The following is a 15,803-nucleotide window of genomic DNA, read 5'->3' as shown; positions in this document are numbered from 1 at the left end:
AAAAAAAGCCAAACACTCATTAATCTGGCTTTGAAATCAAGGTCTACACACGCCTCATACTTTCTGAATAAAACCTTCCTTTTGTGCCTGACTAACAAAATCACTCTTAAAGTCCCTAATCACATCCTTCCTCTAAGAAGCCTTCCAGACCAGCACCACCTGCTGCAATCTCCCCTTCCTTCTGAAATTGTTATAAATCACACTTATGTAGACCTTAGACCTGATTTATCACATTACCCTTGTATTATTTCCTTACATCTAAAACAAGAATATACCTACCTCAATGTCAGACACCATATCCTGAAAATAACAGGCACTCATATATTTATTAATCTAATAATGCGTTTGTTCAAAGTAAATTTCAGTCATTACATCACTGTTTTCAATTGTAAAATAAGAAAAAAATTAGACTGCAAAAAAACTTTAACAACTGAATACAATCATAGAAGCAACACTCGTATTAAAGGCACATGAATTCCTACCAATAATGCTCAGAATGAATAGTCTACTTAGTTAATAACATGCATGTATTTGCAGCATACAACTGTACATTTTACATCAATGTTATTATCATAGTCATCACTTCAATTGTTCCACACATTGTGTTGCTTATTGGTTGTTTTGTGTGATGGTGTCACACCTCTTCAACTTATTATGGATAACAATTATTATGGAGAACTGAGTTATTACAGGTAACTTGAGAGTTGGAGTTGTGGCATCCTTTGACAGAGGATTAAGTACACTTGACAGTGGTCTACAAAGTGTACTTACTTGACGGTTGAGTTCCTAAAATCACACACATTTTGGGTGAATATTGAGACAGCTCTTAAAATAGAGTGCTATGTAAAGCCATAGAAGATCTGGCCCCTGCCAAATCCCACTGGGCTCATGCAATGTCCCTCCCTGACTTTCCTGGTGCTCTCCAGCTTCAGGGTATTCATATGGCCATTTCCTCCCACCTTTCTCTCCACCTAGTCAAGTCTTGCTCATCGTTTAACATTCAGCCCAAACACATCTTTAGTGAAGCTCTTCCTTAACTCCAAACCAGCATATACACTCTCCTGGCACTTCCTTCCCGGAATCCTTTTCCCAATTGAAATTAAATAATTGTTTAATATCCATGGTAGATACACTTCCAAGATACGTCCCAATAATTCATCCTCCTGGCTGTCACACTTTTATGCAATTCTCTTCCTTTGAATGTGAGCTGGACCTAGCAACATGCTTCTAAAAATGAATCCTGAGCAAGAGACAGATCCTATCTCTACTAAAAACAGAAACTACCTAGCATTGTGGTGGGTGCCTGTAGTCCCAGCTTGAGCCTAAGAGTTTGAGGTTGCTGTAAACCATGACACTACGGCCCTCTACAAAAGCAACAGGGGTGAGACTCTGTCTCCAAAAAAAACTTAAAAAAAAAAAGAATATAGCAAAAAGGGATAGAATAATTTACTGTATTGTAATTTTAAAAATAAAATTTAAAAAGTAACAAAATGTAGCCGGGCGTTGTGGCGGGCGCCTGTAGTCCCAGCTACTTGGGAGTCTGAGGCAAGAGAATCGCTTAAGCCCAGGAGTTGGAGGTTGCTGTGAGCTGTGTGATGCCAAGGCACTCTACCCCAGGGTGGTACAGTGAGACTCTGTCTCTACAAAAAAAAAGTAACAAAATGTCCTTTCCTGGTTAGGCTATCAAAGACTGTGACTTCAGTTTTGTTAGCAGATTCTCTATGAAGCCAACTGCCATGACAGGGGTTGACATGCCAAGGAACTAAAGGTAGTCTCCCGTCAACAGCCTGCAAGGCCCACGAGGAACTGAATGACCTCATTTTACTGCAGCCTTGTGAAAAGACCTGAAGCTGAGAACCCAACTAAGTCACACCTGAATTCCTGACCCGCAGAAAATGTGAGATAATAGATGTGTGCTATTTTAGCCTCTAAGTTTTGGGATAATTTGTTATGCTGCTATAGATAACAAATACACTATCTGCTGCCCCACAGAGCTCCAGAGTATCTTACTCTCTCTTACACGCTCTTGTCTCAGCACAGCAGCTAACAGATTTAAGTATATTTCCGACTGAATTAATTAATGAACAAAAGCTTACTTATTCAAATTCGAAATGAAAGGAGAGAAAAGTTAATTGATTAATTGCATGTATTTTCAAAAGGTTAATTTCCCACTAGAGGAAATTCATTTTTTCCCAAGGTATGTGAACTCTTGTCCTTATTCACCATTAACCCACAAGCAAAATTAAAAGTCCCATAAAACTTGGAGCTGGGCACTAAAGCACACACCTGCAATTCCAGCTACTGGCAAGGCTGAGGTGGGAAGACTGCTTAGCCCAAGAGCTAGAGACTAGCCTGGGAACCATAGTGAGGTCGCTTCTTAAAAAAACAAAAAAACAAACAAACAAAAAAATCCCATAAAACCGACAGTTACAAAAATTACAAAAACAATCCAAAAAATTCTACGCACATAGAAAATCCAAATGTGGTACATAAAGGTATATTCAGTCCAGTATGTATTTAAATATCAAATACTGTATTCTAGAAAACAAAGCAGATTTAATGAGAGAAATCTTGGAAAGATTCATTCTACAGATCTTAGAAAGCACGGATATGGCCAGGAAACATGACTTTCAGGAAAGTTGCAAAAAAAAAAAAAAAAAATCTCAAAATAAAAAAAATCCAGAATGACACCTAAAAACATTCTTATACTTATCTACTTCTCATTTCTCTAGGAAATAACGCGTGACACAAAACTGGGGAGGGGGATTTCTGCAATAATAAGTCAGCAACCACAGATAACGCTTGTGGAGCTTCTCGGGTCCCGCATTTCTCGTCTCAGTAACTGCGGGAAGCAGCGTGGTTACTATTCCCACTAGGGCCCAGTGGTTCTCAACCTTCCTAATGCCGCGACCCTTCAATACAGTTCCTCATGTTGTGGTGACCCCCAACTATAACATTATTTTCGTTGCTACTTCATGGCTACTTTATGGTTGGGCATCACCACAACATGAGGAACTGCATTAAAGGGTCGCGGCATTAGGAAGGTTGAGAACCACCGCGACTAGGCAGAGGCGGGACTTCGAGAGCCTGGGAGGTACTCAGCTTGACCTGTGCAGAAGAGAACCGCCCCGCCTGGAACAAACACTTCAACACCCTGCAGACGTCGGGGAACCTATGAAAGCGTCGCAGTCTCCAGACCGTACCGGATCGGCCTTGCTTCTTAGACCTTTTTGAAGGGTCTCTATCAGGATTTAAGGTCAAGTCCCTCCTCGGCGCGGAGGGAGCCACCGCGGTGAGTCCTGCTGCCCTGCGCGGCGGCCTCAGCCCTCCTCTGTCGCCCTACAAGCTGCCAGACTCGACTCACCCCCGCAGCAGCAAGCCCCGCAGCTTGAAGGCGGAGAGCGCCCGGCTCCGCACCCGCTCCGGCGCCATGTTCGCGATTTGGCGCCACCGCCGTGGCTCCGCCCCTTCCCGGGCGCGCCCCGCCCCGGTCCCGCCTCTGGCTCTGCCCCGCCCCCGGGCGTGCGGGGCCTGGCTCTGCTCCTGCTAGGTCCGCGCGGACATCCCTGCTGTGCCCCAGGACCCTCTGGGTTGGACGTGGAGATCACCCCGCACTGCTCTGCTGCCAGGAGACTGAAAAGAGAGAGCCACCTTCCCCATATAGAGGGATGGCGCTTCCCCAACCCAAGTGCTCCGACGTGCCGGTCGACGCTATCACCGCTGCCCTTGACCTTCCGTGACTCCGCCGGCTTACCGCTTCTTTCGCGGCCGTAAGAGCTGTGCGGAGGCCCGGTGTACTCATGTGCCTTACTGCACACAGGCTCTGGAAATACTGCCTCACTTCGTTTTCTTGCACATTTACTCCATCCCGCCCACCCACCTTGCTTTTTGTTTAAGCTGAGGGGTTCCTATGCCCCATCTGTACCCCATAAACGCTTTAAATGTACTCATTAGCCTGTTGTGTAGTTCAGGTTCAGGTTCCAGACAAACTTTCTGTGTGCTCGACTCCTGGGTGCTCTTCTAAGAAGAATAACCAGACACCCCAAGATAAGGCAAGCGTGAAACAAAGTTTATCGAGGAAGAGAGGTTTATAGAGCAAGAGCAAAATGTAAGTTTACAAATTTACAAGATACAGGTTTACTTAATTGATAGTATGGATATATCACTGAACAAGACACAGCATCTCTGTTCAGTGGAGCTTATAAATACATCGGGGACTATAACAACTGTTAACTACAGGTACTAGCAGTGTGTTATGAAGTTTTCGGACCTAAACTAGACAATAAAGTTCTCTAGAGACAATGATGTTTACACTGAGGACTGAAGAATAAATAGGACGTTTCTAGTGAAATGAGTCTAATATATATTGTGAATAAAAAAGAGAAAACTTGATATTTAAAATACGTGCATTTCTATAGCAATCTGGCAGACTAGATATCCTGAACAATCCTTGGTCTAAAAAATAATCTAAAATTTTGATCAACTACAAAGCCAAGGTTAAAAATGTATCAATGGGCTAGCAAAAAAAGTAAAGAATACCCTGAAGGAAAAAAAGAAAAGAAAAACAGGAACAAATATCTTCTTAAAAATGGGAAATCAGAAGGTAAGCAAATGACAATATCTGGCTTTCCCCTTGAGGTGGCTCATCTACTCAAACACTGAAACTCACTTATTTTGCACCACCAGAAGTGCAAGTAACAGGATGCAAAGCATAGAGGCTATCCAGAGTGTGGAGTCTAACAGAAAACCCTGTGCATAGAGCTAAAATTCCGAAAGGCTTCCCTGAGATACTATTTCTAACATTTTGGATTAGCAAAACCCTAATAGTTTAACAACATACCCTATTAAGCAATCACTGTTGTACATTGCTGGTGTTTGGCCAGGGCTGGGTTTGAACCCGCAACCTCCGGCATATGGGGCTGGCGCCCTACCCTCTGAGCCACAGGCACCACCCTACATTGCTGATGTTATTAAAAGTTCTATTGAGAGAAATTCAGCTACATCTAGCAAAATTACATATGCATTTCTCCTCCAACCAAGTAATTCCACTTCTAGAACTCTACCCAAAGCATATGCTTGTAAAAATACAAAATATCATATGCATAATGTTATTTATTGCAGCATTATCTGTGACAGCAAAAAACTGGAAATAACCAATATGTCCATCAATAAGGACCTGGTTGAAAAAAACTATTACATTCACTCAGTGGAACTCTGTGAAGCTGTCAAAAGGCCTGAGGAAAATCCATACACACAGAATAATACATTGTTAAGTGAAAAGAGCAAGTTATACACAGGGCATATAATATGCCTCCTTTTGTGTAAGAAAAGGGGGAAATCTGTATGCCTTTGCTTAACATTGTCAAAAAGAGACAATAAATAGTATCACTAAAGGACACACCAGACTTGAAGCCTCCTAATGTAATGGAACATGAAGCCTTTTATTTTTTTTAGACATAGTATCACTCTGTTACACAGGCTAAAAGTGCCCTGGCATTAAACTAGCTCACAGCAACCTCAAACTCCAGGGCTCAAGTGATCCTCCTGTTTCAGCCTCCCAAGTAGCTGGAACTACAGGTACCTGCCATAACTCCTGGCTGATTTTTCTATTTTTAGTAGATGTGGTCTCACTCTCGCTCAGGCTGGGTTTGAACTCCTAAGCTCAAGCAATTCTACCCCCTTGGCCTCTCAAGAGTGTGTTAGGATTACAGGTGTGAGCCACCGTGCTCGGCCAACATGAAGCATTCTTGAACAAAGCTGAACCAGAATCTAATGAAGTCTCTAGATATAGCTTCTAGTCTAAAATAAACATAGAAAAAGATTAGCAAGTGAATGAAAAAGCACACTGCTGAAGCAATCAAACCCAGAAGGTGGGGTGGCTAAAGGTAAATAAGGAAACTAACCCCTTTAACAAATCAATGGCATCAGAAAGAGAGGAGAGAAATTATTCTTAATTAACGAAGACATTAAAAAGTCTTAAGGCCAGGCTCAGCGTCTCAGACCTGTAATTCTAAGCACTCTGGGAGGCCAAGGCGGGAGGATCCGTCAGCTCAGGAATTAGAGACCAGCCTGAGCAACAGCGAGACTCTAGCTCTACCAACAATAAGAAAAAAACTAGCCAGGCTTTGTGGCGGTACCTGTAATCACAGCTATTTGGGAAGCTGAGGCAGGAGGATCGCTTGAACTCGAAAGTCTGAGGTTGCTGTGAGTTAGTCTGATGCCAGGGTACTCCAGCCTGGGCAATAGGGCGATATTCTGTCCCCACAGGAAAAGAAAAGAGTAAGAAAAAGAAAAATCTTAAGAGGCCTAACAACCAAATGCAATGCTGGCCAACCCAACTGCAGAAAGTCATTTCATTTTGAAAGGAGCCAGTACTGTGACCAGCTGGAGCAGCGAGCGCGGCAGAGCTGCCGAAGCCGCCCGAGTGCAGGCGAGCAGCCGGAGCGCGGGAAGCCTCGGAGCAGCCCGGGCGCAGTCCCGCCGCCAGGAGCCGACACCGCCGGCCCCGCCGCCCGAGCCGCCGCCACGGGCTGCGCAGACGCGCAGGTCCCGCCTCCCACCAATCTGGACCCTCGGCGCGTTCCGTTCGTGCGTGGAGGGGCTGGGGCGGGAGGAGAGGCCGCTGGGCGGGCCGGCGCCGCGCGGATGGCGGACTCGCAGCTGTTCTGCGTGGCGGAGGAGCGCAGCGGCCACTGCGCCGTGGTGGACGGAAACTGCCTCTACGTGTGGGGGGGCTACGTGGTAAGGGGAAGCGGCGGGACGGGGCGCGCCCGCCCCGGGAGCCGCCGGCCCCGCGGCCCAGAGCGGACGCAGCGCGCCCGCCCACCCCGCTCCCGAGGCCGGCCCGGCGCCCCCGCGCCCCGCCCGCCCCGCCGCCCCCGGGAAACCTTCCCCGGCCCCGGGCCTCGGCCCGCGCCGCCTCTCCCCTCCCCCGCCGCCCCGCAACCCCCGTCCGCCCGAGGCAGAGTCGTTACCGCGCGGTTAACTCGCTTTAGGTCTGGCGCAGACTTCTTCCCACGGCACGAATCAAAATAAAAGATCACATTCATGGAAGCATTGGAAGCTTTCTGAGCTATTTTCAGTGACGTTTCTTTACTGATGAATAATTATGAATTTTTTTCTCGAGTCTCGAAAAGAGATCGTATTATCAAAAATTACTCAAGAGTAATAATAATGGGAGGTTGAATATAGGTTTTGTTTTGCTTCTGTAATCAGAAGGTTATAGAAGCAAGAATCGTAAAGCTGAAAAACAATTCTGGAATACTATGTGCCAACGCGTTAGTTTACAGATTAAAAAAAAAAAAAGCCATCTGGAAGTTCTACTGGAACCTTCCTCTTCTGACTGTCCATCCTGTGATGTGACAGACCAGGGACAGGATGAGTCTCACGGAAATGAAGGACAGGCAGGCATACCTCGGAGAAACTGCGGGTTGGGTCCCAGACCACCGCGGAAACGCCAATAAAGCAAGTCACGTGGACGTTTTTACGTCCTCCTGCAAATGAAAGTTACGTTGACACTTTACTGTGTGTACCGTGAAGTTTGCGATAGCATCATGTACGAACAACTGTGCATGTGTCTAAAACAGTGTACATACTTGATTTTAAAAACCGAACTGCTTGGGAAAAAATGCTACAATCGTTGAGCCTTCAGAACATCCTAATCTTTTTGCTTATGGAGAGGAGGGTCTTGCCTTCTGTTGCTGGCTGCTGACGATCAGGGTCGCTGTGGAAATTTCTTAAAATAAGACTATGATGCAGCTTGCCGCATCACCCGAGGCTTTTGTGAGTTTTCTCTCTAGCATGCAATTATGCTGCTTGATAACATTTTATCCACAGTAAAACATTTCAGAATTGGTGTCAGTTCTCTCAAACTGCTGATGCTTCATCAACGGAGTTTATGTAACATTTCTTTTGTTGTTTCAACAACGTTCACAGCGCCATCCCCAGGGGTACATTCCATCTCAAAAAACCACTTTCTTTGCTCATCTATAAGAAGCAACCTGTCATTCATTCCTCAAGTTTGAGCAGGAGCCTGCAGCCCTCCAGTCATATCCTCCAACTCCCCTTCTAATTCTAGTTCTTTTGGTCTTGTCCCTACATCTGCAGTTACTTACTTGTAACCAAGTCTTCCAGGTCTTGAACTCCTCCTGGATGGGGGGAGTCAGCGTCTTCCTAACTCCTGTTAATGATGATATTTTGACCTCTCATGAATCACAAGTGTTCTTAATGCCAGGTGGAATGGTAAATGCTTCCCAGGAGGCTTTCAGTTTATCTCTCCCAGATCCATCAGAGAAATCACTCTCTCTGTTAGCTATAGCCTTAGAAAATGTATTTCTTAAATAATAAGACACCAAATCAAAAGTACTTCTTGATCTACGAGCTGCAGAATGGATGTGTTAGCACGTGTGAAAACAACTAATTTCAGGTACATCCCATCAGAGCCCTTGAGTGACCAGGTGCATTCTCAATGAGTAATATTTTGAAAGGAAATCTCTTTGCCTGAGCAGTAGGTCTCAACAGTGGTCTTAAACTGTTCATAAACCATGTTGTAAACAGATGTGTTGTCATCCAGACTTTGTTGTTCCCTCTGTAACATACAGGCCCTAGGATTTTCAGAATTGCAACACAGCATTGGCTTCAAGTTAAAGTTACTTGCTATAATAGTGCCAAAGAAGAGTCAGCCTGTCCTTTGAAGACAAGCATCAAGACCTCTCTAGATATGAAAGTCCTAGATGGCATCTTCTTCCAACATAAAAGTGTTTCATCTACATTAAAAATCAGTTGTTTAGTATAGCTGCCTTCCTCAGTAAACTTACCTAGACCTTCGGATAACTTGCCTCAGCTTCTACATCAGCACTTGCTTCACCTTGCACTTTCATGTTACGGAGTCAGCTTCTTTCCTTAAACTCCATGAACCAACATTTGCTAGTTTCAAACTTTTCTTCTGTAGCTTCCTCACCTCTCTTCATAGAATGAAAGAGGGTTAGAGCCCTGTTCTGGATTAGGCTTGGCTTACAGGAATGATTCAGCTGGTTTGGTCTTCTATCTAGACCACTAAAACTTTGTCCATATCAGCAGTAAGGCCCTTTTGCTTTCATATTATTCACGCATTCAGTAGAACAGTACTTTGGACTGCCTGCAAGAACTTTTCCTTTGCGTTCATGGTGTGGCTAACTGGCACAAGAGGCCTGGCTTTTGATGTGCCTTCCTCCCTAAGCTTAATCATTTCTGGCTTTTGATTTAGGGTGAGAGACATGCAACTTTTCCTTTCATTTAAATACTAAGGCAGTTTTAGTGGCATTAATTGTCCTAATTTAATTATTCTTGTGTCTCAGGGAGAAAGAGAAAGACACGGAGGGACGGCTGGTCAGCAGAGCAGGCAAAACACAACATTGACTGATTAAGTTTACTGTCTTTTGTGGGCACAGTTTATGGTTCCCCAAAATAATTATAATACTACATCAAAGGATCACTGATCACAGATCACCATAACAGATATAATAGTAATGACGGAAAAGTTTGAAATATTTTGAGAAATACCAAAATGTGACACAGAGACACAAAATAAGCATGTTATTAGAAAAATGATGCCAATAGACAGGGTTGCCACAAATTTCAACTTATAAAAAACATAATGTCTGTGAAAAACAATAAAGCAAAGTGCAATGAAACGAGGTATACCTGTACTGTGTGTTGAATAATTCTCAGGTCTAAGTTGTTTTTTGTTGTTTTATTTATGTGTCTTATTTATTAGTGCAGTATCAGTATGGAAAAATTAGAATGAACCTTTGAGTGCCTACTATATTTAGCATATGCTAGGAATTCTCACATCCCTAATCTTATGTATTCCTATGACCCTGGAGAGTAGATAATATCCCCATCTTGTAAATAAGGAAAATGAGTCAATGAGAGTAAGTTAATGGCCATTTGATCTCCAGATCTGGCAACAGATTCCAACATAGATTCAGAAGGTGCCAAAATATATATATACACATTTTAAAAAATAAAAAACTATTAAATTTGTAATACTCAAGTTCCATTTTATTTTTGTAATTACAAGAGGTGCTCAACATGACTGGTATTCATCTCTCATATCAGTATATATTGAGTATTAACATTTTAATACAGTATATACGTTTTTTGGCACCCACCATATATGGGATTTCCAAAGGTAACTTTTTAATGATAAACTATAATAAATTAGGTGATTATGCTTTCTAACATTTCCAACATTTATTCTTGATGAAAAAAATAGTCTGGTTATAGATGGTTGTATGCATAAGAAATAATTTGGATTTTTTTTTTTTTTTTTTTTTTTTTTTTTTTGAGACAGAGCCTCAAGCTGTCGCCCTGGGTAGAAAGCTGTGGCATTACAGCTCCCAGCAACCTCCAACTCCTGGGCTCAAGCAATTCTTCTGCCTCCGCCTCCCAAGTAGGTGGGACTACAGTTGCCCACCACAATGCCCCGCTATTTTTTGTTGCAGCCATCATTGTTGTTTAGCAGGCCTGGGCTGGATTCAAACCCGCTAGCTCAAGTGTATGTGGCTGGCGGCTTAACCACTTAAGCCACAGGCACTGAGCCAATAATTTGGATTTTTTTTTTGTTGTTGAGACAGAGCCTCAAGCTGTCATCCTGGGTAGAGTGCTGTGACACCTCCAACTCCTGGGCTCAAGGGATTCTCCTGCCTCCACCTCCCAAGTAGCTGGGACTACAGGTGCCTGCTATAATACCTGGCTATTTTTTTGGTTGCAGCCGTCATTGTGTTTGGCGGGCCCGGGCTGGATTCAAACCCGCCAACTCAGGTGTATGTGGCTGGCGGCTTAACCACTTAAGCCACAGGTGCTGAGCCCATAATTTGGAATGTTTTTGATTCCAAATCAAATGCTACTTCAATGCTACTTGAAGATGTAGAAGTGTCAAACTTTATCTGCTATATTGATTCTTATATTGTAAAAGTCAAGTAAAAAATTAATTTAAAATAGTAATCTTTTATATCTATATAGATTTTTTTTTTTTTAAATGAGGCAAAATCTCACTATGTTGCCCTTTGTAGGGTGCTATGGCGTCATAGCTCACAGCATCTTTAAATGTTGGGCTTAAACGATTCTCTTGCCTCAGCCTCCCAAGTAGCTGGGACTATAGGCACCTGCCACAATACCTGGCTATTTTTTTGTTGTATTATCAATGTTGTTTAGCAGGCACTGGCCGGGTTCGAACCCGCCAGCCTTGGTGTATGTGCCTGGCGCCGTAACCACTGAGCTATGGGCGCCGAGCTCTTAGAAATTTTTTTTCTCTTACATTAGACAGGTAATGTGTCAGCATAGTAACAAGATTTGAGGAAGGCATATTTCACACATGAGTGTGAAAACCCAATCATCATGCTTATGAACTATAAAAGGATTTGTGTAGATTTCTTTTGGGCCCATTAATGAGATGTCTGAATTTTAACATCTCATTTTAATATTGCAAATTGCTCAATTGATAAAATTCCAGTTCTTCAGGTGGCACTTAATTGAATTGAAATACTTCTCTTCTTACCACACAGTAATCCAACCAGTAGAGATGGTGTATGGCCACCTTGGAAAGGCAGCATAGATTTAGATCCTGAAGCTACTACTTTTTTAAACTCCACAAATTATCAGCAGTTTAAACAATGTCTAAGGTATATGTGGAAGGAAAGGGAGAGTAGGAGGCAAAAAGGAAGACTTGGCATATCATGAGGAAAAGTATCTTCCCAGCAATTGCTTTAGTTAGGTGAACAGTCAGTGGGTGAAAGGCCCTGGAATCCAGCAGTGTTCCAGCAGTCAGTAAGTAGTTAAGAATAACCAGCAGATGATTTCAGATTATATATTCCAACCACAGTTTTCCTCCTCGACACACACAGTATGTGTTAAAATTGGCAAACACGTATTCTAAAGCTCACTGATACCTGTCTAAATTATTTATTGCTCCATTCAACATATTCGAGAGGACATTATATCTGAAAATAGAGGCAGGAATGGTAATGTCTAAAAAAGTAAGTGATATATATGTTCTAATCAGTGCCGGAATATTCTTTTGCTAATGCTGCTCCTGGGAACGTTAAAAGTTGTGAGTAGTGTTCCCAAAATTTGGAGGCAAAACTCCATGTCTCGGCATGTTTGCAGATGGTATACTTTTCTCTTGGGGCCTGAATCACCGGAACAATTTTATTTCAGTAATACAACTGCTATTAATGCAGCATGCTCTGAACTTTTTCTTAGGGAAGATATCTGTATAAATATGCTTAACTACATATTTCTGTTATGGATATGGGTTTAAAGGGATGGAGAATCAATTTAGAAAATGAGAAGAATGAAGAAGGGAAGCTTAAGGTATCAGCTATTAAGACATATCTCACGGTACTATAATAATTAAATCAGTGGTCCTGATGTAATTAAAGATAGCACCAAGGAATGGGAAACAAATTACATAAATAGCCAAGCGTGTAAGACTATTTTGTTTTTGTTTTTGCAGTTTTTGGCTGGGGCCGGGTTTGAACCCACCACCTCTGGTAGGTGAGGCCAGCGCCCTACTCCTTGAGCCATAGGTGCCACCCTGTAAGACTATTTTGTATTTAAAAGAACATTTCAAATCTGGAAAAACAATCACTTATGCAATAAATTGTCCGAGGACAGCTATAAAAAAATAATATTGGAGACATAAGATTGAAGAGTTGCAGAAAAATTAAGTTTTCAGCACTGGGAAAAAATATATGACTATTGTAAAATCTTGAGGAGGGAAGACAACAAAGGAAAAGATTAGCAAATCAAACCCTTTAAAAAATTAAAACCATTTTTATTTTTATTTATTTTATTTCAGATTAATATAAGGGTACAAACAAGTAACAAAATTTGAATTTTAAAACCATTTTTGAACATCAGAAAATGAGAAGGCAGGCCGGCTGCAGTGGCTCATGCTGGTAATCCCAGCACTCTGGGGGGCCAAGTCAGGTGGATTGCTTGAGTTCAGGAGTTTGGGACCAGCCTGAGCAAAAGCAAAACCTCATTTATACTAAAAATAGAAAAACTGAGGCAAGAAGATCTCTTAAGCCCAAGTTGGAGGTGGCTGTGAGCTGTGATGCCACGGCACTCTACCCAGGGCGAGAGCTTGAGACTATCTCAAAAAAAAAAAAAAAAAAGAAGAAGAAGAAGGAAAAGAAAGAAAGAAAATGAGAAGGCAAATGACAAAGGGAAAATATTTGCAACATAATATGACAAGAAAAAGTCTTATACAAAATAAAGATCGTTATCCCCACTGAAAAATTAAGGATAAGCACAAACAATTTACAAAATAGGAAACACAAATGTATAAATCAAAGAAATCCTTAGCCAGGTGTAGGGGCGGGCGCCTGTAGTCCCAGCTATTGGAGATGCTGAGTCTGGAGGATCATTTGAGCCCAGGAGTTTGGGGCTGCACTGCACTGCAGCCTGGGTGGCAGCGAGACCCTGCCTCAAAAAAGGGAAGGAGGGACCCTCCTTCAGAAGGAAGGACCCGGCTGAAAATAACAATTTGCTAAGATTGTTCTCCAATTTGAAAAGATTATAAGGAATTTTGGAGAAAAGTATGGGAAAATGAATTACTAATAGACCAATAATGGGAATACAAATTTGTGTAATGTTTTTGAGGAGAAATTTAGCAAAGTGTATAAAAGCTTTGGGTGTATATTTTCTTTAACCTGATACTTCCATTTTTACATTGCTAACGTAGTCCATCTATTAAATATGACAGAAGACATTTATCATTTTTTTTTGGATGCCCAGAATCTGAACCTCCTTTCTCTATTTATGGTATTCCCCCACTGAGTGAGTTTTGTCAGGGTATTTATTTTCATTTTCTGATCACCTCCTACCTATCCCCACAAAATGTAAGTTCTATAAAGATGGGTAGTGTGTTCCCTTCTGTATCCACAGTGTCTAGAACTGGTTAGAGCTCATAGTAGGTACTAAAAAGAACTTGAAAGGCAGAAACTAACTTTTCCAGCCTCACTTGTCATGAGGTTGTGGGCAAATGGCTTGGACTTGGTTGGTTAGATGAATCTGTGCTAGATTTGGACTTGGGAATAAAGATGTAAAATGCCAGGACCTATAGAAAATTATTACCCTGCAGTAGAGTTTGGGAAGATGAAAGTCCATGGCCTACAAAGCAGAGCGGTGCTCAGCAGTTACTTCAGACTTGTTCTGTTGGTCTGGTTCAGACCTTGCTCTTTACATAAATCAGAGGCTGCTCTCTAGCCTCCCTGCTGTCTCTGTGAACTACTTAGTACTCATTTTTAAAATTTTTATTTAATTTGTAAATTGAAATATATGTACAAAAAATATATGAAATAAGTATTGTTTAAAGGTAAACACCTGTTTACCCTCCAGATTTAAGAAATAAATTACAGGGCGGTGCCTGTGGCTCAGTGGGTAGGGTGCCGGCCCCATATACTGAGGGTAGTGGATTCAAGCCCAGCCTCAGCCAAACTACAACAAAAAAATAGCCGGGTGTTGTGGCGGACGCCTGTAGTCCCAGCTACTTGGGAGGCTGAGGCAAGAGAATAGCCTAAGCCCGGGAGTTGGAGGTTGCTGTAAGCTGTGTGACGCCACGGCTCTCTACCAAAGGCAATAAAGTGAGACTCTGCCTCTACAAAAAAAAAAAAAAGAAAAGAAAAGAAATAAATTTTAACCAGTACCTTAGAAGCTTCCTGTTTATCTTGCATTGACTACATCTCTCCCTTCACCCCCACTCCCACAGGCTGCAGCCGTCTTAAATACTAGTCACTCTCTTCTCAATGGTTTTTCCTACGTGTATTACTAAATAATACATTCTTTGATTTTGGAATCATAGCATATGATCATAACTTAGTTCTTTCAGTTTTTAGAGTCATACATTGCTTACAGTAAGCTGCTGTCCCTGTTACCACGGGGTGCCTGTCAGGACTGGTCAGTGCCTGCGCTGCCAGTTGTTACACACTTTGAAAATCATCCCTGGATTCACTCATTTGGTGTGTATCCCGTATAGCATTCTATTACGTGAATCTACTGTGATTTATTTATCCGTTCCACAATTGGTGACTGTGTGAATGTCTCTGATTTTTTGCTGTTATAAGCAATGCTGCCATGACATTCTTACATGTGCGACATGTCTCCCATTGGACATGCACAAGATTTTGTGTGTACCTTGGACGTATACCAAGGAATGAGACGCTAGGTCATTTGGTATGCACATCTCCAAATTTACTTGGAAATGTCAGACTGTTGCCAAAATATTTGTATCAACTAAGACTCCCCCCAGTTGCCACCTTGCTTCACATCCTTGACAATATTTGGTACCTTCTGTCCTTAAATTTTTTGTCAGTCCAGTGGGTGTGGCGTGGTATTCTACTGTGGTTTTTTTTTCATTTGATTACTGATAAAGTTGAGTGTCTTTTCATAACTTTATGGACTATTCATTTTCTATAAAAATATTGGTTTATGTCTTTTGCTTGATTTTCTGTTGGGTTATTTGTGGTCTTTTTTACTGATTTATATAAGTTCTTTAAATGCATAGTTACATGAATTGAATATGTGTTTCCAGTTTGTAGCTTGTCTTTGTATTACTTGATAATTCTTCTATTGAACAGAAGTTATTAATTTTAATGCAATTCAATCATTTTGATAATGCTTTGTGCATTTTATTTTATTTTATTTTGAAAGAGTCTCACTATGTCATGCTCGGTAGAATGCTGTGGTGTCACAGCTCACAGCAACCTCAAACTCTTGGGCTTAAGCAATTCTCTTGTCTCAGTCTCCCAGCAGCTGGG

The 15,803-nt window shown here is 42.1% G+C and overlaps 2 protein-coding genes and 1 non-coding gene across 10 annotated transcripts in view; 1 reads left to right on the top strand and 2 right to left on the bottom strand.

Moving 5' to 3' along the window:
- Positions 1-3,845, bottom strand: part of POLE2 (DNA polymerase epsilon 2, accessory subunit) — a 36,930-nt gene extending 33,085 nt beyond the window's left edge. For all 3 annotated transcript variants that reach the window (XM_053594371.1, XM_053594372.1, XM_053594373.1), the window contains exon 1: positions 3,365-3,845. In XM_053594371.1, the coding sequence (XP_053450346.1) occupies positions 3,365-3,432 (68 nt within the window). In that variant the 5' untranslated portion in view covers positions 3,433-3,845. The remainder of the gene's footprint in view (positions 1-3,364) is intronic.
- A 2,745-nt stretch (positions 3,846-6,590) lies between these two features.
- Positions 6,591-15,803, top strand: part of KLHDC1 (kelch domain containing 1) — a 47,809-nt gene continuing 38,596 nt past the window's right edge. For 3 of the 6 annotated variants that reach the window (XM_053594357.1, XM_053594356.1, XM_053594355.1), the window contains exons 1-2: positions 6,631-6,741; positions 10,334-10,432. In XM_053594357.1, the coding sequence (XP_053450332.1) occupies positions 6,646-6,741; positions 10,334-10,432 (195 nt within the window). In that variant the 5' untranslated portion in view covers positions 6,631-6,645. Of the gene's footprint in view, positions 6,742-10,333; positions 10,433-11,684; positions 12,018-14,822; positions 15,006-15,803 lie in introns of those variants that run through there. The other 3 variants (XM_053594358.1, XM_053594359.1, XM_053594360.1) reach the window with 3 other exon arrangements.
- LOC128589530 (small nucleolar RNA U13) lies at positions 11,299-11,402 on the bottom strand. The gene has a single exon (XR_008381084.1). It is a non-coding gene; the product is annotated as a small nucleolar RNA U13 (small nucleolar RNA).

Source organism: Nycticebus coucang, chromosome 6 (genome assembly GCF_027406575.1).
Source record: "Nycticebus coucang isolate mNycCou1 chromosome 6, mNycCou1.pri, whole genome shotgun sequence".
NCBI lineage: Eukaryota > Metazoa > Chordata > Mammalia > Primates > Lorisidae > Nycticebus > Nycticebus coucang.
This window is presented reverse-complemented; position numbering and strand designations above follow the sequence as displayed.